Source organism: Schistocerca gregaria, chromosome 4 (assembly GCF_023897955.1).
Source record: "Schistocerca gregaria isolate iqSchGreg1 chromosome 4, iqSchGreg1.2, whole genome shotgun sequence".
Classification (NCBI taxonomy): domain Eukaryota; kingdom Metazoa; phylum Arthropoda; class Insecta; order Orthoptera; family Acrididae; genus Schistocerca; species Schistocerca gregaria.
The window spans coordinates 774,121,925-774,146,612 of NC_064923.1; the positions used below are offsets into that span (position 1 = coordinate 774,121,925).

The 24,688-nt window shown below is 43.4% G+C and overlaps 1 protein-coding gene across 1 annotated transcript in view; it reads right to left on the bottom strand.

Moving 5' to 3' along the window:
- The window catches only part of LOC126266641 (serine protease snake-like), a 156,596-nt gene that overhangs the window by 83,526 nt on the left and 48,382 nt on the right, over positions 1–24,688 (bottom strand). The window contains exon 2 of the mRNA XM_049971032.1: positions 6,981–7,172. Coding sequence (XP_049826989.1) covers positions 6,981–7,172 — 192 coding nt within the window. The remainder of the gene's footprint in view (positions 1–6,980; positions 7,173–24,688) is intronic.

The window sequence follows — 24,688 nt, forward strand, 5'->3', positions numbered from 1 at the left end:
CATCTCTCGATTTTTAACAATTGTTGTATTCTTACTTTCTGGATGCTCTCGTATTTTTGACGAACTGGCCTTGATTAGAGTTGTAAAAGTATCATAGGCTACCGCAGACTGCCGTAAGTAAGCGTACACTACTTAAGTTTCCCTAGTAGCTTTGGTCAGTTAAAGTCGTACCCGCGTTACCTGTACGTTAGTAGAGTTGCTTACCTATCGGGCGTTACGTCATAACGATCTCTTTTTTTGCGTGTGCGATCAGTGCCTCACTAGATCACACTACAAACTGGAAGCGGTGAACCGTCTAGAAACTGAGTGAGGATATATAAAGGGGAGGGTAAGCTAGGGAACAGTTTTATTCTATGTGGTTATCCTCCAGTGTGTTACTTTAAAAAATCAGTATTTATATCAAAACTGAAACTGTTGATGTTCAATTCAGGTTTTATTCGAAAACAGTTGATTTGTAACGTCAACTGCAGGGATGTTATAGCAGAAATAAAGAAAACAATACATATTTACCATGTAGCGCTAGAGAAGCAGTTTCTTCAATAGAAAGGTAAAATGAAAAATGCAAAACAAAACTATATCAAAGATCGCTTCAATATTTCGTCGAATGTACATAAAACGGGTTTCTCTTATTCATAAACAACTGTCGCATTTGTCAATAACAGCAGGAAACTCTTGCCTTTGATCGTGATGAAGAACGTTCTATTGATTACAAAGTAACAACAATAATTATGTACTCTTTTATTTCTGTGCAGTTAAACTGTAGCTGCATCAAAATACTTGCTTTGATTACATAAAACTGCAGAAGTTACGCGATTAACTATTTTTTATTACTTATCAAATGTAATTTATACTCTGTAAGGATACAAAATACACAATGGTCTAACACTGAATGATGTGTTGTTCTAATTATGTGCAAGACAGACAACCAAACAAACAAAAGAACAAAGTGAAGTCGTTGGCTCGCAGTTTCCCTCTTACACATTCATTTATGTTTCTTTTCCTACCAACACTACCAATACTACCGGTAATCCTAATATTTACATCATCATTCACATTGAGGTGACGAAAGTCGTAGCATATTTCCTAATATCGTGTCGGACATTCTTTTGCTCCGAATTGTGCAGCATTTCGATGCGGCATGGACTCAACAAGTCGCTGGAAGTCCTCGGCAGAAACACTGAGCCAGTCGGCTTCTATAGCCATCCACAATTACGCAAGCGTTTTCGGTGTAGCATTTTGCGCATTAACTGACCTCTCGACTACGTCGCATAAATGTTCCATGGAATTCACGACGGACGATCTGGGTGGCCAAATCGTTCGCTCGAACTGTCCAGAACGTTCTTCAAACCAATCGCGAACTGCAGTGGCCGAGGGGCATGGCGCACTGCCACCATAAAACTTCCATCGTTGTTTGTGAAGTCTACGAATGGCTGCAAATGGCCTCCAGGCAGCCGAACACAACCATTCCCAAACAAAGGTCGGTTGAGTTGGACCAGAGGACCCAGTCCATTCCATGTTCGCGCAGCCCGCACCATTGTGGATCCACAGCCTGCAGAGTGCCTTGTCGACTACTTAGGTCCTTGGCTTCGAGGGGTCTCGGTTCCTACGTCAGCTTCTGCCGGCTGAAAGCGGGAGTCGTCTGACCAGCACACGATCGTCCAGCCGTCTAGAGTCCAGCGGATACGGTCAGCAGTCCAGGAGGGGCGCTGCAGGCGATGTCATGCCGTTAGCAAAGGGGCCAGCGTCCGCTGCGTGCTGCCACAGACCATTAACGCCAAATTTCGCAACACTCTCCTAACGGACAAGTTCGTCGTACGTTCCACATTGATTTCTCCGATTATTTCACGCAGTGTTGCTCGTCTATTACACTACTGGCGATTAAAGTTGCCACACCCCGAAGGTGATGTGATACAGACGCGAAATTAAACCCACAGAAAGAAGATGCTGTGATATTCAAATGATTAGCTTTTCAGAGCATTCACACTAGGTTGGCGCTGGTGGCTACACCTACAACGTGCTGACGTGAGGAAAGTTTCCAACCGATTTCTCATACACGAACAGCAGTTGACACGCGTTGCGTGGTGAAACGTTGTTGTGATGCCTCGTGTAAAGAGCAGAAAAGCGTACCATCAGGTTTCCCACTTTGATAAAGGTCGGACTGCAGCCTATCGCGATTGCGGTTTATCGTATGACGACATTGCTGCTCGCGTTGGTCGAGATCCAATGTCTTTTAGCAGAATATGGAATCTGTGGATTCAGGAGGGTAATATGGAACACCGTGCTAGCAGTCGAGATGACAGGCATCTCATCCGCACGGATGTAACGGATCGTGCAGCCACATGTCGATCCTTGAGTCAACAGATGGGGACGTTTGCAAGACAACAACCATCTGCACGAACAGTTCGACGACGTTTGCAGCAGCATGGACTATCAGCTCGGAGACCATAGATGCCGTTACCCTTGAAGCTGCATCACAGACAGGAGCGCCTGCGATGGTGTACTCGACGACGAACCTGGGTGCACGAAAGCCAAAACGTTATTTTTTCGGTTGAATCCAGGTTCTGTTTACAGCATCATGATGGTCACATCCGTGTTTGGCGACATCACGGTGAAGGCACATTGGAAGCGTGTATTCGTCATCGCCATACTGGCGTATCGCCCGGCGTGACGGTATGGGGTGTCATTGGTTACAGGTCTCGGTCACCTCTTGTTCGCATTGACGGCACTTTGAACAGTGGACGTTACATTTCAGATGTGTTACGACCCGTGGCTCTACCCTTCAGCCGCGCGGGATTAGCGGAGCGGTGTAAGGCTGATCCAGTCGGAGGTTCGAGTTCTCCCTCGGGCATGGGTGTGTGTGTTTGTCCTTAGGATAATTTAGGTTAAGTAGTGTGTAAGCTTAGGGAGTGATAACCTTAGCAGTTAAGTGCCATAAGATTTCACACACATTTTCTACCCTTCATTGGATCCCTGCGAAACCCTACGTTTCAGCAGGATAATGCACGACCACATGTTGCAGGTCCTGTACGGGCCTTTCTGGATACAGAAAATGTTCGACTGCTGCCCTGGCCAGCACATTCTCCACATCGCTCACCTGTTGAAAACGTCTGGTCAATGGTGGCAAGAGCAACTGGATCGTCACAATACGCCAGACACTACTCTTGATGAAGTGTGGTATCGTGTTGAAGCTGCATGAGCAGCTGTACCTGTACACGCCATCCAAGCGCTGTTTGACTCAATGCCCAGACATATCAAGGCCGTTATTAGGGCCAGAGGTGGTTGTTCTCGGTAACGATTTCTCAGAATCTATGCACCCAAATTGCGTGAAAATGTAATCACGTGTCAGTTCTAGTATAATATATCATCTGCATTTCTGCTTGGTGAAGCAATATTAATGGCCAGTAGTGTAGCACTGGCAACTCTACGCAGATGCCGCTGCTCTTGGTCGCTAAGTGAAGGCCGTCTGCCACTGCGTCTGTTGTGAAAGATAATGCGTCAAATTTGTCATTCGCGGCACACTCTTGACACCGTGGATCTCGCAATATTGAATTTCTTAACGATTTCCGAAATGGAATGTCCCCCGAGTCTAGTTCCATCTACCATCCCAGCTCAAAGTCTGTTAATTCCCGTCGTGCGGTCATAATCACATCGGAAACGTTTTCACCCGAGTGCGAACAACAGCTCCGCCAATCCAGTGCACTGTTAAACCGCGCGTACGCAGTACTGTAGTTCAATTCTTTTATCTGGGCGGTTCGCGCATGACCGCCCAGACAAGGCACATTCCTGCATTGCCAGTTGTGCGCGCCAGGAGAAGCAGCGCCATAGTATATAGTTCGCAAACTTACGTTTAGGGGGGAGCGCGCAGTTTATGAAGTAAAGCCACCACGGCCGCTTTCACCCTTTCGCTGCTACAGAGACGTGCTCCCCGCATTCCGCGCTGTGCGCGATTTTGTCACCACTGCACTGCTCGCCTGTGCAGACACATGGTGTTTCGACTGCTTTGACACACTTTATTATTCGATTTCACAAAAACTATTTGGCTCAAAAATTCGATTTTAACACATCTTCTTGACTGATACCTTCCCCCCATAAATGACTTAATTTTGTTTCGATGTCCAACGCTGTTATTGTGCAGCATCAGATGAAGTAAACCATTGCAAGAGTTTGCAGACGTAAAAGTCCATAGCGTATACTTTCTGTATGGTCGATTGTAGTTGCACTAGAAATTTCAAAAAATTACATTCTAATGAATAAAATTCATGAAGTAAAACACTACAATATTGTTTTTAAATTAAGAAAATATTAAGCACCAAATAAGGTTTGAACTCAGTACCTTTTGCATAGCAGTCAAACACCTTAAACATTACGCTAAAGCAGCTTTTTTTTAAGTTTAATTTTCGTTTTTGTTCGTTTTCGTTCGTTGTATCTGCTCGGGGTGGACGTCGTAAGACATCCGTTCAAGTTCGTCTTTGATCGGTTAACTCAGTTTTTTTATTACAGAGGGCTGCTAACCCTCTGACCGACCACGCTGAGCTACCGTGCTGGCATAAAACATCACGCAAAATACCGACAAACACTGTTGGCGTGACTACGAATTACTCACGTTTCGTCGAAGTACAGTAGGGAATAAACAATTACCGCTGTTCTTTATTGCAAAAAAGCGGGTAGTGAGAATGATACAAACACCTTCCCTTGCTATCGCCTGAATTAGGAAGCTTATTGCTTGTTTGGTTTAATTAATTACTAGAATATGAAGCAATTGGTATAAAGAATGCTTTTTCAAACTTTCTATAAAAGAAAGTCTGCTATCAAATAAAAGGGTACAGTACCGCCCGACATTGAAAATAGGTACAACATTCTTCGTTATTCTTGTCAGTACAACATATTTTTTCTAATAATAACTCAACTTTAATTAATACAGCGAAGCCGTATACCAGTGTGGGAAAGAATGACAATTAATTTATTTAACTGATCACATGTGCACTCCCACAAAATATATCCCTACATCCAGTTTGGTGAGATCTGTGAAATGAATGAATGTATGGTTGTCTGCTAACCGCAGATAGTGAATGTGAATATATGATCATCTTTGAGACGATCCTTTGGCCACCTTTGGTGGAACCTAAGAGATGAAACTTACCGGAGCTTTGAGCGCCTGCAATGTGGCTGACCAATACGGTAGCAAGGTGCTCCCCCACTTCGGCAGATGTGCGAGAGGACCTGAAGAACAGCCACGTTTCAGCACTCTGTCGCTAGATCTAGTGTTGGTAAGACCTGTCTTAGGTATTGCTCCGTAAAGACAAAAGAGTGGAGACATGGTATGCACGTGAAATACTCAAGAATAGTTTGGAATAATAATTTCTCTATTTCAGGAACTTTTGTGGGGAGAATTAAATGTCAGGCGGGTAATAGTAAGGGGATCGTAGTAATCTTCGGAAGTGACCAATGGTCACAATGAAACCACGTGTAGCAATAAGTTGAAATACTTCCGAGTGCTTAAGTTAAGCTGAATTACTAGCGTGTGTACTATAAGTTGGAAATATTTAAGAAATGGCGTGTGCAGGACTTGAAATTAGAGACGAGTACTTCCATGTACTTCCACTGTGTGAGTCTCAATCTGTGTATGAGACAAAGGATAAAGAGAAGTACTCGTCCATAGTATCAGTTGAGGACTCGCGTGTGTGATGAATATGTTCTTAATATTACTTTGTGTGTTATGTTTCTGTGTGATGCTTGATTCAAACTATAATACTCTCAGAGAGAAGCAAGGTGAGTCAGCCGTCTATCCGGCAATGCCACTTGGCTTGCATTTCACAGGAAGACGTGCATATATCCTCCAGAGTTCATAGTAGGAAAGAAAAGTTACGAAGTGGGACAGTGTCGTGTGGAACTGGGATAAATACTAATTGAAGTGGGAAAGCTGAAAGTGATGTGATTATAACGCTGTGACTATTTCTTGTTTTGTATTGTATGTTGCCAGTGTGATGTATTTCATGAAATTTAAGTATGTGTGGTTGGCATGGGAGACTAACAAGATACTTTCAGAGGCAGTGGGTTACGCATGTCCCTTTTTGTACCACTTGGTCTGGAGGAAAGTTTCGTGTTGATGGGTGTGAGAGTCGAAGTGTGAGATATAGAAAAAAATCCACCATCCTATCCAGAAAGTGCACTGTAGCGTTAAATAATTACGAGACCATAAGATAGAGAATCACCAATGTAAAGCCATGCACACTGGGCGAAATTTCTCATGTGTTATTGTTGTAGGTTATAGAATTTGTGTGTTTAGGTTATTGAATATATCGGAATGAATAAGATAGTGAAAAGAAAAAGATTGGTGGCCCTTTCCTTCGAATAGTATGTTGTCATGATACCAGAATTTATAATGTGTGTGCCATTCATATTCAGTGCGATGGCCACATGTGGATCAAAGCAGTTAAATAAGAAAGAAAATGTGGTATTGCCAGTGCGTAGTGAACAGTCAGAGTTGTGTAACTTACTAATAGTCAGATGTGCGTTTCCGTTGCGTAATATCCAAAAAGGAGAATAACTTTTAACTTAATTGTGAGTACTAGAGTTCATGTTACTCGATAAATGAGAATGAATCCACTCGTTTGGCAGACCACTCATCTTGCAGGCCTGACTGATTGATGCCACAGTATGAGCAAGGCATGTGGGTGCCTCTCACAAGACACTGCTTTCGTTCAGTTACTTTATTTACGATTGAACGTTTCTAAAACTGAAGACACTCGTCCGTGCTCTGCACTGCAGTCGAGCTCTGGCAACGTCGTTGTCTGTTCATTGGCTGACTGTGTTTTGTGACGTCAGATGCGCAAAACGAACCTAAACTCTGCCGCCGTCGTAAATGACGCGCACTTTAGCGCCGTCTGTGTATGTGAACGTCGCTGTCCCCTGAGTGTACGTAGTCTACCCGTGCCCTGTAGCTAGGAGAGTGCAGCAAGTGGCGAGCAGCGGCGACTCACCGGCGGTGCTGGGTCTCGCCAGCCGGCTGTCGGGCTCGGGCTCCCGCGGCTGCTGCCTGGGACAGCAGACGACGGCTTCGAAGCCTGCGAACCCGCAGCGCGGCGGGTCCCCGCCCTGGCGGAGCAGCTGCAGCAGCTCGGGGCAATGGCGCAGCCGCGTGCACACGCCGTCCCCGGGGCAGCGGTCGCCCTCTGCGGAAAACACGGCATCCGCTCTCCTCAGTCGGTGCGCATCATACGCCGACCACGCCAGCTACACTATCTGACCAGGAAGCCTGCGGGATCATATTTAGAGTTCGGGGCCTCCAGCGGTAAAAACGGAACCCTCGTACCATCACTTTGTTGTCCGTCGCCAGTCCGATTACTGAAAGCCCTTTCTCTCACAAGGGAACCCCCCCCCCCCCACCCCTCAGATTTAGTTATACGTTGACACAGTGCATACGCCTTGAAAAACTGAACACAAGATCAATCGAGAAAACAGGAAGGAGTTGTGTGGAACTATGAAAAAAATAGGCGAAATATACAAACTGAGTAGTCCATGCGCAAGATAGGCAACATCAAGGACGATATCTACATCTACATCCGTACTCCGCAAGCCACCCGACGGTGTGTGGCGGAGGGTACCCTGAGTACCTCTATCGGTTCTCCCTTCTATTCCAGTCTCGTATTGTACGTGGAAAGAAGGACTGTCGGTATGCTTCTGTGTGGGCTCTAATCTCTCTGATTTTATCCTCATGGTCTCCTCGCGAGATATACGTAGGAGGGAGCAATATACTGCTTGACTCTTCGGTGAAGGTATGTTCTCGAAACTTCAACAAAAGCCCGTACCGAGCTACTGAGCGTCTCTCCTGCAGAGTCTTCCACTGGAGTTTATCTATCATCTCCGTAACGCTTTCGCAATTACTAAATGATCCTGTAACGAAGCGCGCTGCTCTCCGTTGGATCTTCTCTATCTCTTCTATCAACCCTACCTGGTGCGGATCCCACACTGCTGAGCAGTATTCAAGCATTGGGCGAACAAGCGTACTGTAACCTACTTCCTTTGTTGTCGGATTGCATTTCCTTAGGATTCTTCCAATGAATCTCAGTCTGGCATCTGCTTTACCGACGATCAACTTTATATGATCATTCCATTTTAAATCACTCCTAATGCGTACTCCCAGATAATTTATGGAATTAACTGCTTCCAGTTGCTGACCTGCTATTTTGTAGCTAAATGATAAGGGACCTATCTTTCTATGTATTCGCATCACATTACACTTCGCTACATTGAGATTCAATTGCCATTCCGTGCACCATGCGTCAATTCGCTGCAGATCCTCCTGCATTTCAGTACAATTTTCCATTGTTGCAACCTCTCGATACACCACAGCATCATCTGCAAAAAGCCTCAGTGAACTTCCGATGTCATCCACCAGGTCATTTATGTATATTGTGAATAGCAACGGTCCTATGACACTCCCCTGCGGCACACCTGAAATCACTCTTACTTCGGAAGACTTCTCTCCATTGAGAATGACGTGCTGCGTTCTGTTATCTAGGAACTCCTCAATCCAATCACACAATTGATCTGATAGTCCGTATGCTCTTACTTTGTTCATTAAACGACTATGGGGAACTGTGTCAAACGCCTTGCGGAAGTCAAGAAACACGGCATCTACCTGTGAACCCGTGTCTAAGGCCTCTGAGTCTCGTGGACGAATAGCGCGAGCTGGGTTTCACACGATCGTCTTTTTCGAAACCCATGCTGATTCCTACAGAGTAGATTTCTAGTCTCCAGAAAAGACATTATACTAGAACATAATACGTGTTCCAAAATTCTACAACTGATCGACGTTAGAGATATAGGTCTATAGTTCTGCACATCTGTTCGACGTCCCTTCTTGAGAACGGGGATGACCTGTGCCCTTTTCCAATCCTTTGGAACGCTTCGCTCTTCTAGAGACCTACGGTACACCGCTGCAAGAAGGGGGGCAAGTTCCTTCGCGTACTCTGTGTAAAATCGAACTGGTATCCCATCAGGACCAGCGGCCTTTCCTCTTTTGAGCGATTTTAATTGTTTCTCTATCCCTCTGTCGTCTACTTCGATATCTACCATTTTGTCAACTGTGCGACAATCTAGAGAAGGAAGCACAGTGCAGTCTTCCTCTGTGAAACAGCTTTGGAAGAAGACATTTAGTAATTCGGCCTTTAGTATGTCATCCTCTGTTTCAGTACCATTTTGGTCACAGAGTGTCTGGACATTTTGTTTTGATCCACCTACCGCTTTGACATAGGACCAAAATTTCTTAGGATTTTCTGCCAAGTCAGTACATAGAACGTTACTTTCGAATTCATTGAAAGCCTCTCGCATAGCCCTCCTCACACTACATTTCGCTTCGCGTAATTTTTGTTTGTCTGCAAGGCTTTGGCTATGTTTATGTTTGCTGTGAAGTTCCCTTTGCTTCCGCAGCAGTTTTCTAACTCGGTTGTTGTACCACGGTGGCTCTTTTCCATCTCTTACGATCTTGCTTGGCACATACTCATCTAACGCATATTGTACCATGGTTTTGAACTTTGTCCACTGATCCTCAACACTATCTGCACTTGAGACAAAACTTTTGTGTTGAGCCGTCAGGTACTCTGTAATCTGCTTTTTGTCACTTTTGCTAAACAGAAAAATCTTCCTACCTTTTTTAATATTTCTATTTACGGCTGAAATCATCGACGCAGTAACCGCTTTATGATCGCTGATTCCCTGTTCTGCATTAACTGATTCAAATAGTTCGGGTCTGTTTGTCACCAGAAGGTCTAATATATTATCGCCACGAGTCGGTTTTCTGTTTAACTGCTCAAGGTAGTTTTCAGATAAAGCACTTAAAAATATTTCACTGGATTCTTTGTCCCTGCCACCCGTTATGAACGTTTGAGTCTCCCAGTCTATATCCGGCAAATTAAAATCTCCACCCAGAACTATAACATGATGGGGAAATCTACTCGAAATATTTTCCAAATTATTCTTCAGGTGCTGAGCCACAACAGCTGCTGAGCCCGGGGGCCTATAGAGACATCCAATTACCATGTCTGAGCCTGCTTTAACCGTGACCTTCACCCAAATCATTTCACAATTCGAATCTCCGTCAATTTCCTTCGATACTATTGCACTTCTTATCGCTATAAACACGCCTCCCCCTTCACTGTCCAGCCTATCTCTGCGGTATACATTCCAATCAGAGTTTAGGATTTCATTACTGTTTACGTCTGGTTTCAGCCAACTTTCTGTTCCTAGTACTATATGGGCGTTGTGACCGTTTATTAATGAGAGCAGTTCTGGGACCTTTCTATAGACGCTTCTGCAGTTTACTATTAGCACATTAATATTGTTATTCCTTGTTGCATTTTGCCTACTCCTGCCTTGCCGCGTCTCAGGAGGCGTCTTGTCGGGCCTAGGGAGGGAATTCTCTAACCTAAAAAAACCCCATGTGCACTCCACACGTACTCCGCTACCCTCGTAGCCGCTTCCGGCGTGTAGTGCACGCCTGACCTATTCAGGGGGACCCTACATTTCTCCACCCGATAGCGGAGGTCGAGAAATTTGCACCCCAGCTCTCCGCAGAATCGTCTGAGCCTCTGGTTTAAGCCTTCCACTCGGCTCCAAACCAGAGGACCGCGATCGGTTCTCGGAACGATACTACAAATAGTTATGATCTGAGGGGCGCCGTGCTCCCGTGGTTAGCGTGAGTAGCTGCGGAACGAGAGGTCCTTGGTTCAAGTCTTCCCCCGAGTGAAAAGTTTATTTTATTTATTTTCGCAAAGTTCTGATCTGTCCTTTCGTTCAAATGGCTCTGAGCACTATGGGACTTAACATCTATGGTCACCACTCCCATAGAACTTAGAACTACTTAAACCTAACTAACCTAAGGACATCACACAACACCCAGTCAGCACGAGGCAGAGAAAATCTCTGACCCCGCCGGGAACCGAACCCGGGAACCCGCGCGCGGGAACCGAGAATGCTACCGCACGACCAGGAGCTGCGGACACGTCCGTTCGTTCATTGACGTCTCTGTTCACTGTAATAAGTTCACTGTCTGTATTTTGCGACCGCGCCGCAAAACCGTGTGGTTAGTAGACGAAAGGACGTGCCTTTCCAATAAGAACCGAAAACATTTGATCGCAAGGTCATAGGTCAACCGATTCCTCCACAGGAAAATACGTCTGATATTTTCTATGCGACACTGGTGACGGCTTGTGTGTCACTTGACAGGAATATGTTGTTGACCCACCTAACTTGTACACTTGGCGAATGGGTAAAAAGATTCTCTTACCTTGCCCGATTTAGGTTTTCTTGTGGATGTGATAATCACCCCCAAAAAAGTGATGAAAACGTAAGAGTTTGTCACATAAACTGCAACAAATGCATGCAACAATTTCACAGTCGCACAGTTTTCCCTGTGCTCTGTCAAAACATGTTTTTAACGTTTTCAAATTTTTCCGTGCGTAGATCGCCAAATCCTGCATATTTCCAAGCAAATCTGAACATGCCCTGGAATTTTGGAGAGCGAAGTTGATTGTGTGTGAGTGCCTGAACTTTGATAATTGTCTGAAAATAAAAAATTAAACTTTTAGTCGAAGGGAGTCTTGAATCAAGAACCTATTGTTTCACAGCTCCCCACGCTAACCACGGGACCACGGCGTTCTGGAGTTCACGCTATGCTTGATGTTACCTATCTTTCGCATGAACTACTCAGTTTGTATATTGTGTTTATTTTTTTGATAGTTCCACACAACTTCTTCCTGTTTTCTCGATTGATCTGTGTTCAGTTTTTGAAGGCCTATCCACTTTGCCAACTTATAACTAAATCCGAGGGGGGTGCGATGGCGAGGTTTCCTTGTCAGAATCAGAGAGACAAGGCACAATTTCAAAATAATTTAAAAGAATTTTTGGTGGCCAACACCTTCTATTCCATCCATGAGTTTCTCAACAAGTGCAGTAGACCATTTTAATGAAAATTTATTATACTTTAATTTTTGACAATACTTGGTTGTAACAGCCAAGTAACTACCTACTGTGTGAATGATGGATGTATGGAAAGCAGATGTAAATCTTAAGTCTGTAAATAGTGGAAGTTTTATTTTACATCTTGTACATAATCCAATTGTTCTTAACTGAGGATCACTGAAATAAATAATTTTTATTTCAATTTTTGACAGGACTTGGTTGTAATAGCCAAGAAACTAGCAAATCCCTGAATGATCGATTTAATTAAAGCAGATGTAAGTATTAAACCTGTAAATTCCAGAAGTTTAAATTTAATTCATGTACATAATTTTACTGTTTATTGACTGAGGATCATTAAAATTACATTTTTGTGATGTGTTTATCTGACATGTTCCACACCCAGGAGGATTCCCTCCTTTATGGGTCTATGGAATGAAAAACTAACCTAATCTAAAAAATCTCTAATCTATCAAGTCGACATTTATGTATCATAATAAGGTCTACAGCCCCTTGGCGGTATAGAAAAGTGAAGCTTCAACAGGGTGCCAATTATTGAACTAAATGAAAAAAAAACTTAAATTAGTTACGAACTACGCAGGTGCACACTTTATACAACATGTAAACGTCACTGCAGATATTGGGATTTCGATACGCCTGCCATCATTGGCAATGATGTGGCGCAGACGACTAGCGAAATTCTGCATGACCCGCTGACGTGTCGGAACATGGATGCAGTCGGTGCCCTCCTGAAGGGCTGTTTTCACCTCAGCAGTGCTTTTCGGGTTATTACTCTACACCTTGTCTTTAACGTTGCCCAACATGTGTTCAGATCCGGAGAATATGGCGGCCAATGGAGGGGTTGGCGGGGTGGGATCCAATGGGGGCCGAACCGCACAATAACCCTGGGTTCGGTGTGGGGCGGCGGTGGGGTGAGTGGACTGCTGTAGCCTTCTGTGGGGTTGTGAACCACAGAGGGCTACAGCGTGGACGAAGTCTCTCCATGTCCCCAGTTCAATACAATACAATACAAGTCATATTTGTATTCCATGTAGTGTTGGTGCAAGATAGCTAGCCCCCAGGTACGTCTGCACACTGTGTCACCGGCGATACGTAAGCAGTGCTGCAGATGGTCGGTTTAACTTATGACATAGTAGAGTGGGGAATTGCCTGCTCGCTCTTCAGCCTGCAGGAATGAAGTGCGTGACCACAATCTGCCGACTTATCTTTCCACGCACTTCTACCCTACGTCCCCACCATCCTCACACTGTTACACCCCTAGAACACTATATCTATCCCTTAATACAACTACATTGCACTTACATATGGTGGAGACATTAATATTTTTTCTTAACTTACTTCATTTAAGTACAAACATTAATTTTATATCATTAAAATACAATTTTCAATAATCTCTGTTTTTTCCATGGTCTGCAACCCAAAAACTATTGATTCTAGGGAGAAATTAATAGTTCTCTTTTTGTAGAAAATTTAATATAGTTTCATTTTCTATCGGGAAACATTTTCGCTAGAAGCTGCTGCTTTCGAGTTCTTCGCGAAAAACATAAAAAAGTGGCCTTTAAACTCCCCCCCCCCCCCCCCCCACACACACACACACACTCACCCCATTGATTAAGGTTTTAATGACACTCTCTCCTACCACTGTACAAAAAATTTTCATTACACGGGTTTTTCTGCTATTCGACTTTTTTGGTCTTCGTTAACTGGTATATACAAGGAGTGTACGTGCATGCGTAAAACTGATGGTGCATTCACACCCTCTGTCGCAATGCGGGCCCGTGGAGTTAAGAATTGTGGTGACAACATAGAAAAATTGTCATCAGCTATAAATGTTTTCTTTCTAAAGATACTAAAGAATTCAACAGGTCCATGCCGTATCCAGCTGAAAGCCATCATTAGGGTGAATAAATCCTTTGTCATAAGTGTTTACACAGATTCCTTAAGAATTGAGTGCTAGAAGGATCAAGTTGGGACTAAGGTTTCTGTGACAACTACTGCATTGAATGTACCGTAGAAGGCGGCCAGAGTGGCCGAGCGGTTCAGGCGCTACAGTCTGGAACCGCGCTGCTCCTATGGTCGCAGGTTCGAATCTTGCCTCGGGCATGGATGTGTGTGATGTCCTTAGGTTAGTTAGGTTTAAGTAGTTCTAAGTTCTAGGGGACTGATGACAGATGTTATGTCCCATTTGAACCATTTGTCCCGTAGAGACACAATGCTCGGCTATGGCTTACTTACTGCGCTTAAAAATGCGAGTGTTCGCAAAGAAAACATTTTACGCCTAATGAGACGCCCAGCGACAGCTAATTTTATTATGCTGACACCTGCATTTTAAGTCGTGAGTGGCTGCACTCCGACACGGGGCGTGCACGCCGTATCATCATTAAGCAGGTGACTGCACGCCTTGGAACAGTATTTCCAAAGCGGAACTGGACAGATGGCGCTCATATAGCAGTATCATGTGCGCATGAGCCTCAATGTCAGTTGAGTGACTAGCGATCAGGTATCAGACGTACGCTTATTCTGTCATCTCCTGCAACTAGTAAACGCTCTTGCCACGTTTGCAATTGGATTTCTGAAGGTGGAAATAATTCTGAAACCTATCATGTATACTTCGTGATCAGTAAAGTCATTCCTAACCTGCTGCATGACTTTTTATGTGACCTAACCAGCTTCACTACAAACTTACGCACATTAATTGGAATGTTCGCTGGACTCCTACTTGACTTTATGTTACACCTTTAGCACACAAAAATGCCCTCGGTTAGTACAGAGATAACTGTTACATAACAAAGCGTAACTTAATCATAAGTCTTTAATATCCGGTCTAGTAATTAGATGTGTCGCGTTCTCTTGTTTATTTACTGGTCCTGTGTGGTACGTACGAAACTGTTTCTCCCTGTGCACTACACTGTTGCTTCCGTTCTATAGCGCGTTCTACAAGGTTGCAGTGGGGACCCAGCAACTTGTCATCTTTCAGAATGAGAGGGATATCAGTCACAGTGGTACTGCTGCGAGTAGCAGCAATGCAGTTTCCTGTTGTGGCTGGTGACTGCAGTGGTGCGAGTGGCTAGTTCAGGCCTGACCAACAGCGCATATTTGTTCTTTAGTGTTTATCATTTCTGGAAGTATCTTGAAACACCTGATGTTAGTATACTCTAGAATATTCTAAGTTTGTATAAATAACTGCACTCTCCGTCCAGGAGTTCAGTTGTGTCCTGGCTTTACGTTGGAATCAGTAATAACCGTCCTGTCAGTTCTAAGATTTGTACTTCACTGACGACCTTGTCTTCGAATTTGGACTTTGTTGTGATTTCGATGTGACAGCGTTTCTAATATACTGAGCACTCCCATGAGTGAGAAAATGTCATTAATCATAAGAAAAATTAAACGTATTTATCGATTCAGTGCACCTAACTCTGAGTCCAGCTGCAACAAGAATCAATTTTTCGTCCGGTCATCAGAGAAGAAGATTACAACGGAACTGTGGCAAACGTATACCAATACGAGAACAAAGTGAACCGAGGCAAAACACTGCACTTACCAAGGGAACAAGTCATCAAACGGCCTGAATGGTGGGATGATATATATGCCGATGAGAGCAAATTCCAGCTCTTTTCAACTGATGAAAGAAGTATGGTGCGTCGAAAGCCAAGAAGACAAACTGCAGGTTGAACCTTTGGCACCTACAGGGAGAGGGAATGTTTTCAAATGGTTCAAATGGCTCTGAGCACTATGCGACTTAACTGCTGAGGTCATCAGTCGCCTAGAAATTAGAACTAATTAAACCTAACTAACCTAAGGACATCCAACACATCCATACCCGAGGCTGGATTCGAACCTGCGACCGTAGCGGTCGCTCGGTTCCAGACTCTAGAGCCTAGAACCGCATGGCCAGCCGGCAGGGAATGTTTTCGTATGCGGCTGCATCTGCGTGGAAGCGATTACTTTGAGTGACAGCACGTTAGACAAAGACGGATATCTCTACATTCTGAAGCAAAAGTTACACATGAGTGCAAAACAAGCTGAGGATTAGAAAAACATTGAAGTTTTTACAACGCTATGGCCCAAAGCACACATAATGCCTTGTTACAGAATGGCTTTTTTTAACTCTTTCAAAGCTATATAGACAACGCCTAATTCGCCAGACTTTAGCCCGATAGAGAAGAACTTGATAGAAGAGTCAGGAAAACTATAATTAACGCAAAATAAGAATTGGAGAAGAGCCTGAAGGAAGAATGGGAACCAGATGAAGATATGTCACCGCGAAAATCGTTGATACGTTCCAAGAACCTTTCAAGGTAGTCATAAGGCATATGGGGTATCCAGCGAAGTAGTGCGTTCCTGTATTATTCTTGTTATCAAGGACAATTTTGCTGTGCCGGAATATTAAATATGGTGTTAAGCAGTGAAATTCTATTTAGTGAGTTACTGGCTTATTGTGTTACTACAGAAATTATATGCTATAGTTTAACTCATTAAGAGAATGCATTTTTCATTTCTCGAAATTTCATTTGTTTATTAAATGTATAAGTGAAAATGAAACGCATACTGTTGTAGATACAGTGAAGTCACACCCACTGTGTATTTATGTAATTCTAACACAAGATGCTTTATTCTTGTCGCTTACCGCTAACTTACTGGATAATTTCCTCAATATGCAACAGGTATGGAGACATCTTGGTCTATTCACAGAGTGCTGCATTGTGTTCGTGTTGGAGCTATGTGGAAAGAGTGCTGGCTGTTTCCTCGTACATTGCCCTTAGTTGGCGTCATCGTTAGCTATTGTTTCCTTGTGCCTTCGCGTAAATACTGACCGTAAAATGCGCCTAAGCTGACGTGCGTACGACGTGTTTAGCTGCAGGCTTCGACACGTAATGGCCGAAGTCGTTAACGGCATCAGTGTGTCGCTTCCTGAAGAAAGCCAAGACTGGAGTGAGCAACTTTAAACAGTTTTGTGAACTTCCTCCACTGCAGCATAGTAGCCCACTAGCGGCAGAGCAGTTGAAACATCTCGTATTTTATCGTGTGCATATATAGAGCTATGTCTGGTGTCACCATTCTAGATGGAATATCTCCTTACACTGTGCAGAGGTACAGTGCCACCACAAAGTACTGGCACACCTGTCAGTACCTATACATTACAGGAAAATAAAGGTGATACCTTTATTTATGCTTGTTGTATTTATTTAAATGTAGTGTAGTAAACACATGGTTCCTCCATTCTAATTTCAGATAGCAAAAATATCAGTTTTAAAAAAGAAATCAGTTACTCTACTAAACAAAAAAGTATTGGCACATCTACACAAAAATGAAATTGAAGTGGCTCTCTAATTCACATAACTCAGCTTTAGTATCATGTGTGCATACCGTTGGCACTGATGACAGCTTCTGGACGTGTTGACATGGAACGAACCAAGTTGTGAGTAATCTCGACCATTCCTCTAACAACGCCGTCTGTAATTCCCGCTACCCTGTAGAAGGAAGTTCTCAAGGTATTTTATCCAAGTGTGCCAAAAGATGCTCTATCGGGTTAAGATCAGAGCTTTGAAGTGAACCGAAACCCCTTCTTATAGTATAATAATCACTCCCGGGTTCTCAGAGTCGTATGTTTAGTGTCGTTGTCTTGCTGAATATGATAGACGCCATCAAGAACCAGTTTCTATGCGCTACTACCTAAACGGCCTCGTAACACATCGATGTATTTATACAGGGTGTTCCAGAAGTGATGGCCAGTATTCAGGGATGTGACAGGAACGCTCACTCGAAACAAAAAATTCAAGTAAATATGGGCTCTAAAACGCATACCTTAAGAGCTATGAACAAGTCTTGATCTTCGATACTGTGAAACAAATCTACTCTACTGCAAGCTCTTTGCTTTGCATAGTTTGGGAGGTGGTAGTAGTATGAATCATTTTGCCCGCCCGGTTAGCCGTGCGGTCTAACGCACTGCTTTCCAGGCGGGAGGGCAATGACAACATCTGGCAAGATTTTGACCAAGTTTTAGGTGGTTTGATCCAAAATGTAGACAATCCACGTGTTGCAAGTATAGTCGAACTTGATAAATGCATGAAGATGCCACTGATACACAGATCACAAGATCCACTGCTGTGGTGGAAAGAAAATCATGTGTTGTTTCCCACATTGTTTGAAATAATGAAATGACATCTTTGTATTATAGCCACCTCTGTTCCCGGTGAGAGTATATTTTCAAAGCAGGGGCAAACAATAACAGACAGAGTCCGCATCTTTCAAACAAAAAAGTATCAAAAATGATATATCCCAACTAGAACTTAGAACAGAAACAGCAGATCTACTCAGAAATGAACAATAAAATTTCACAATGTGCACTGGATTTGTATTTTACTGTATTTTGTTTAGTCCACTAAATCCTACATGTAGCAACCTTACAAGGACATTTTTTTTCAAATTTGTTGCATACAGAAGACACGTTTTTGGTCACTATTCAGTGAGTTTAACATTTTTGAGTGTGTTATTCATTTATGCATTTGAGAATAATTTTATGATTTATGCATGTATATGTTTGTATGTTTCTGTTTGTAAATGTGCTATGTTTGGTTATTACACTATAGGCATATTGATTCTTGTGTATCTGAAATAATTCTCAGGCAAATCAACAATGGTACTTTGATACTTTTGTTTTCGGCGTTCAGATACTGTGATAAAAATTGCAATTCAGTAGCAACTTAACTTCATCTCTGATTTCCTGGGGAAGTTTATAATGAAATGATAATACAGCTGCTTGCTGTATGTACTTGAGGGAAGTCATACCTCTACCTCATACAAATTTCTTTACCAAGAACTGTAAATGGTGCAGAGCCAGGTCTGCCATGATATAGGCATCACAAAGGCATTACACTGTATGAATTGTTTCAAATTACAGTCTGGATTTTATACTTCAAGGAAACGTACTGATCTCTGCATTTCAGTTACCCTGAAATTAATTTTTTCCAGCTCTATCAATTGTACATATTATGAGATGTATCCAGCTAACTTGTCAATCTTTGATGAAAAACTGCCATACTTGAAAATTGCTCTACATGCCCCAGTCTGTTATGGAATTTTTTTATCTGTGTGCATCAGTCACTTTACATCCTGCTCTGAGAGACAAAGAATGGAAAATCTAACTGCGAGTAAGAAAAGTGTGAGTGGCACACTCTTAAATGTTAATTCAGTGCCTCGCTTTCCAGAATGTTATCTCAATAAATTATGTCTCATGATATGCCTTTTTAAGAGCACATACAGATTATCACTCATAAAACCTATCAAAATTACGCACTAAAATACAGGGAAACGAGTTTGGAAAAATCTCTTATGTCAAGCATACGAAGTATGTCCTCGGCCATTTGGAAAGTATGAAAGTCACATGACACGAAAGCAGCGCATTTGCCACAGGAAATACGGAAGTGCAAAGACGCCTAAGTGAAAGTTTCATACTTTCTGCAATATGACTGGTGTTCTCGCACCTCATTTCTTTTTTTATGACAATATTTATACAGCAGACATTCAAGATGTTATAATGTGAAGGCCTATACTATTACAAAACACAAACTGTTTCACTGTTTCCAAACAGCATTTAGAAACATTACATTGTTCTGTTTCGTTTGTTTTGAAACAGTTATGTGTTTCAGTTTGCCCATCTCTACATTACACTCTTTATTGCCTCAAATAATGCAGTTGAATTCCATTAATTGCTGGTTTTCTTATCCGACCTTTTTCGGGCATCTAAAAGAAAAAAATAAGGGTTTGCTTTAAAAATTCGTGAGAGAAAATATGTTTAATTATAAGATCATAATTCTAGTAATTGTGTATAGTATGTCTACAGTAACCTGTCTTGACAGACTAAACTAAGGAACTGCATTGGACGAAATTGTACTAGGGAATCGAAATTGTACCTTTTTTCTGATCGAAAATGTACTACTGGCGAGAGTGAAATCATGAATAAATAGTACTGATCTCTTCCAAGAGATGGTAGCACGTGCCACACAGTCTTTCTCCATAGATTCCTCATAACACACTGGAACGAAAACCTCTCTAACCTCACTAACATAGAATCTACATGCGTATGAAACAAGTCGGTTTATAAGAGCGCATACAACTAAATAACTTCACTTGTCTCTCAACTACAAAAACTGTACATCTCTGTGGCACTAACGGCTGTATTCAGGGAAAAGATAGGAGCTGCAAAAGCCAACAGCACTGCAACGCCCCACAATACTACAAAACTGAAAAACGGCGCGAAACCTTATGTTGATTAGAATAGTATCTATATCGAAATTATACAGCCTTGCGCGATACGAAACATAAGCGGAATATATATGCGGCACATGCTTCTTATATAGGCATTGATTTCAACCAAACTTGGTGTACCCGCTGCTTACTATGTCGAAAGAGGCCACCATTCGGGTTCATAATATTGAGTGAGAAGAGAGCCCCGGGGGCGGGCGGTGCCTGGCAATAGATGAACTGTTGCAAAAGGGCAAGGAGGATATGGAGACAGATATAAAGAAGGGCGAGATGAATAGAGACCGGGGGGGGGGGGGGGGGGGAGGCGGGAGAATGACAGAGAAAGAAAAGAGAAGGAGTGGACAGAGAGAGGGGGAGGAGGTTTAACACGAAAATTCGGAAAATTCTGAGGAAGCTGAGGCTGTTGCACCCTCGGTTCAAAACACAACGGCCGCGCGGTTTAAGGCGCCATGTCACAGACTGCGCGGCCCCTCCCGCCGGAGGTTCGAGTCCTCCCTCGGGCATGGGTGTGTATGTTGTTCTTAGCATACGTTAGTTTAAGTAGTGTGTAAGACTAGGGACCGATGACCTCAGCAGTTTGTTCCCTCGGGAATTAACACACATTTGAACATTATAGAACAAAACAGAACGCACAAATGACGACAAGCAAAGATTAGTAGAGATTAGTGCTTCTGTGAAAAGATTTATGTGCGTAGCATACAACTCTAGTACCGTCATACTTGAGCAAAAGATCTGACCGAAAACCCGAGAAAATTCCGGTCCTATGTAAAATCACTGCGCGGGTCTAAGGTTTGCATCCAGCCATTCTTTGACCAGTATGGTGTGTCAGTTAGAATATAGCATAAGGAAAGCCGAAGTTTTAAATTTCGCATTTAAGAAATCGTTCAACCACGGAAATCGTACAGATATACCGTCTTTTGACCATCACACAAAGTCCCGTACGGATGACACAGTAATAAGCATCCCAGGCGTAGAGAAACAACTGGAAGAGCTGAAAATATGTAAGTCGCCAGGTGGTATGGAATCCCAGTTCAGTTTCACAAAGAGTACTCTACGGCAATGGCTCCTTACTTAGCTTGCATTCATCGCGAATCTCACGACCGGTGCAAAGCACCAAGCAGCAGGGAATAAGCGCAGGTGACTCCTGTGTATAAGGAGGGTAAAGGAACGGACTCACAAATATTACAGTCCAACGTCCTGAACATCAGTTTGCTGCAGAACTCCTGAACACATTCCGAGTTCGAGAATAACAAATGAGAGCGAAAAGCTTATGTCCACGAATCATGTGGTTTTAGAATGTATCGCTCGTGCAAAGCTCGGCTTGCCCTTTCCTTACAGGATATACTGCGAACTATGGATTAAGGGCAACAAGCAGATTCTATATTTCTAGATTTCCAAAAAGCAATTGACACGGTGCCCCACTGCAGTCTGCTATCGAGGGTGCGAACATATGGAATAGTTTCCCACATATGTGGCACGAAGACTTCTTACGTAACAGAACCCAGTAGGTGGTCCTAGACGGCCAGTGTTCATTACAGACGAGGATTGCCCCAGGGAAATGCTATATGATCGCTTTTATGACCTCGACAAAATTTCTTGTTGGTTTGACCAACGACAACTAGCTCTGGTTGTGGAAAAACGTTAGCGCAGGAAAATTTCAAAAAGAAAAATGTCCTATTCGGAAACAGTTACATCGATTAACTACCTAGGCGTAACGTTGCAAACTGATATGAAATGGAACTTGTATGTGAGGACTTTGGTAGGGAAGGTGACTGGTTCACCTCGGTTTATTGGAACAATTTAAGGAAAGTGCTCGATCTGTAAAGGAGACTGCATATAGGACGCTAGTGCGACCTATTTTTGAGTACTGCTCGTGTATTTGGGATCCACACAAGGACTGATTAAAGGAAGACATTGAAGGCATTCAGAGGCGGACTGCTAGATTTGTTACCAGTAGGTTCATACAGCACACAAGTACTACAGAGATGCTTTGGGAACTCAAATGGAATACCTGGAGGGAACGTGACGTTATCTTCGAGAAATACTACTGAGAAAATTTAGAGAACCAGCATTTGAAACTGACTGCAGAACGATTCTACTGCCACAAACACACATTTTGCGTAAGGACCACTACGATAACATACTATAAATTGTGGCTCATATGAAGGCATATAGATAGCGGTTTTTCAAAAAATGGTTCAAATGGCTCTGCGCACTATGGGACTTAACATCTGAGGTCATTAGTCTCCTAGAACTTAGAACTACTTAGACCTAACTAACCTTAAGGACGTCACACATCCACGCCCGAGGCAGGATTCGAACCTGCGATCGTAGCAGTCGCGCGGTTCCGGACTGAAGCGCCTAGAACCGCTCGGCCACAGCGGCAGGCAATCGTTTTTCCCTCACTCTTTTGCGAGTGGAACAGGAAAGAAAATGACTAGTTGTCATACAGGTTAGCCTCTGCTACGCAACACACAGCAGTATGTAGATGTAGATGGAGAGAAAGGGACCGAGAGAGGGAAGAGGAGATAGAGAGAAAGAGAAAAGAAGGAGATGGATAGTGGCAGGGTGGAGGAGGTGATGGACTGAGTCAGGTTGGAGGAAGAGATGGTCAAAGAGGTGGGGGACAGGAAATGGACAGACGAAGGAAGAGAGATGAACAGAGAGATGGGGGAGTAGGAAATGAACAGACAAAGAAAAGGGAGATGGACAGAGAGAGAGAGAGGAGGAGAAGGTGGACACAGAAAGGGGAGAGCAGGAGATAAAGGAAGTGAGGAGAAGATAGATGGGACACTGGGAGACGGACTCGGAGGTGTCTGGAGGAAATGAACAGAGGGGAAGGAGCAGATGTACATTGGGGCGAGGATCAGATAGACAGGGAGAGAAGTAATAGCAGATGGACAGAGATGGGGGAGTAGGAGATAGCCAGAAATAGAGAGAGGGAGGGAGAGGGGACAGACAGGGGCGAGGGCAGAGGAGATGGACAGGGAGAAAGGAAAGGAGGATATCGTCCAATAGAACTAGAATAAATAGATACCCGGCAAGTGTGGGTACTAAGCTAGTAATGAACAATGAAGTCAGTCACGGCCTGTAACTAAGCATTCGCGATTATTTACATAAACCATCTTGTTGATGGTATTGACAGCGGCATTAGACTGTTTGCTGATGATGCTGTAGCCTACAGGAAAGTAGTACCACACGAGACTTGTGAACAAATCAATGAGGATTTGCAGAAAATAAATGGTTCAAAAATGGTTCAAATGGCTCTGAGCACTATGAGACTTAACATCGATTGTCATCAGTCCCCTAGAACTTAGAACTACTTAAACCTAACTAACCCAAGGACATCACACAACACCCAGTCATCACGAGGCAGAGAAAGCAGAAAATAAATGCTTGGTGTAATGATTGGCAGTTATCTCTCAACATTAGTAAGTGTAACCTACTGCGAATAACAAAGCGAAAATCCCCATTAATGTACGAGTACAAAATAAAAGTCCAGTCTTTCGAAACAGTAACTTCCGTCAAGTGTCTGGGTGTGACTATTCGAAATAATCTCAAATGGAACGATCAGACTACACAAGTAACGGGTAAGGCGTACTCTAGATTGCGGTTTATTGTTAAAATCCTGAAGCGATGCAGTCCTTCAACAAAGGAAATTGCTTACAATACGTTAGTTCGTCCAGTCTTAGAGTATTGTTCGTCTGTATGGGTCCCTTACCAGTTGGGTATAATTCAAGAGACTGAGAAGGTCCAAAGAAGAGTGGCAAGATTCGTAGCTGGTACATTTAGGCATAGCGAGAGCGGCTTCTCACTAAATTGCAAAATCCGATCTTCGCCGAAGATGCAGAGCATATATTACTACCACCAACTTTCAAATCGCGCAATGATCGCCAATCAAAGATAAGGGAAACTGGAGCTCGTACTGAGATTTTTCCCTTGCGCGATCTGCGAGTGGAGCAAAGTGGGGGAAATATGACTTTGGCGCGAATAGTGCCCTCCGCCACACACCGCTTGGTCGGTAGCGGAGTATATATGTAGGTGTAAACGATTCGTTTGCGGATCACCGTTCACTGGAATTTTTTTCTTTTGTATAATTTCACCTGTTTCCCTTTTAGAGAGTAACTCACTCATCCCAGAGTTTTTAAGGAATCAAACTCCCATGTATAAAATAGCTACAAACGACTGAACCCTTTACAAAGTACGTTAGGCGTGTGAAACTTATATCGTTGGAGACGGAAAACCTTAGAGTCCGCAGCTCGTGGTCGTGTGGTAGCGTTCTCGCTTCCCTCGCCTGGGTTCCCGGGTTCGATTCCCGGGGGGGTCAGGGATTATCTCTGCCTCATGATGACTGGGTGTTGTGTGATGTCCTTAGGTTAGTTAGATTTAAGTAGTTCTAAGTTCTAGGGGACTGATGACCATAGATGTTAAGTCCCATAGTGCT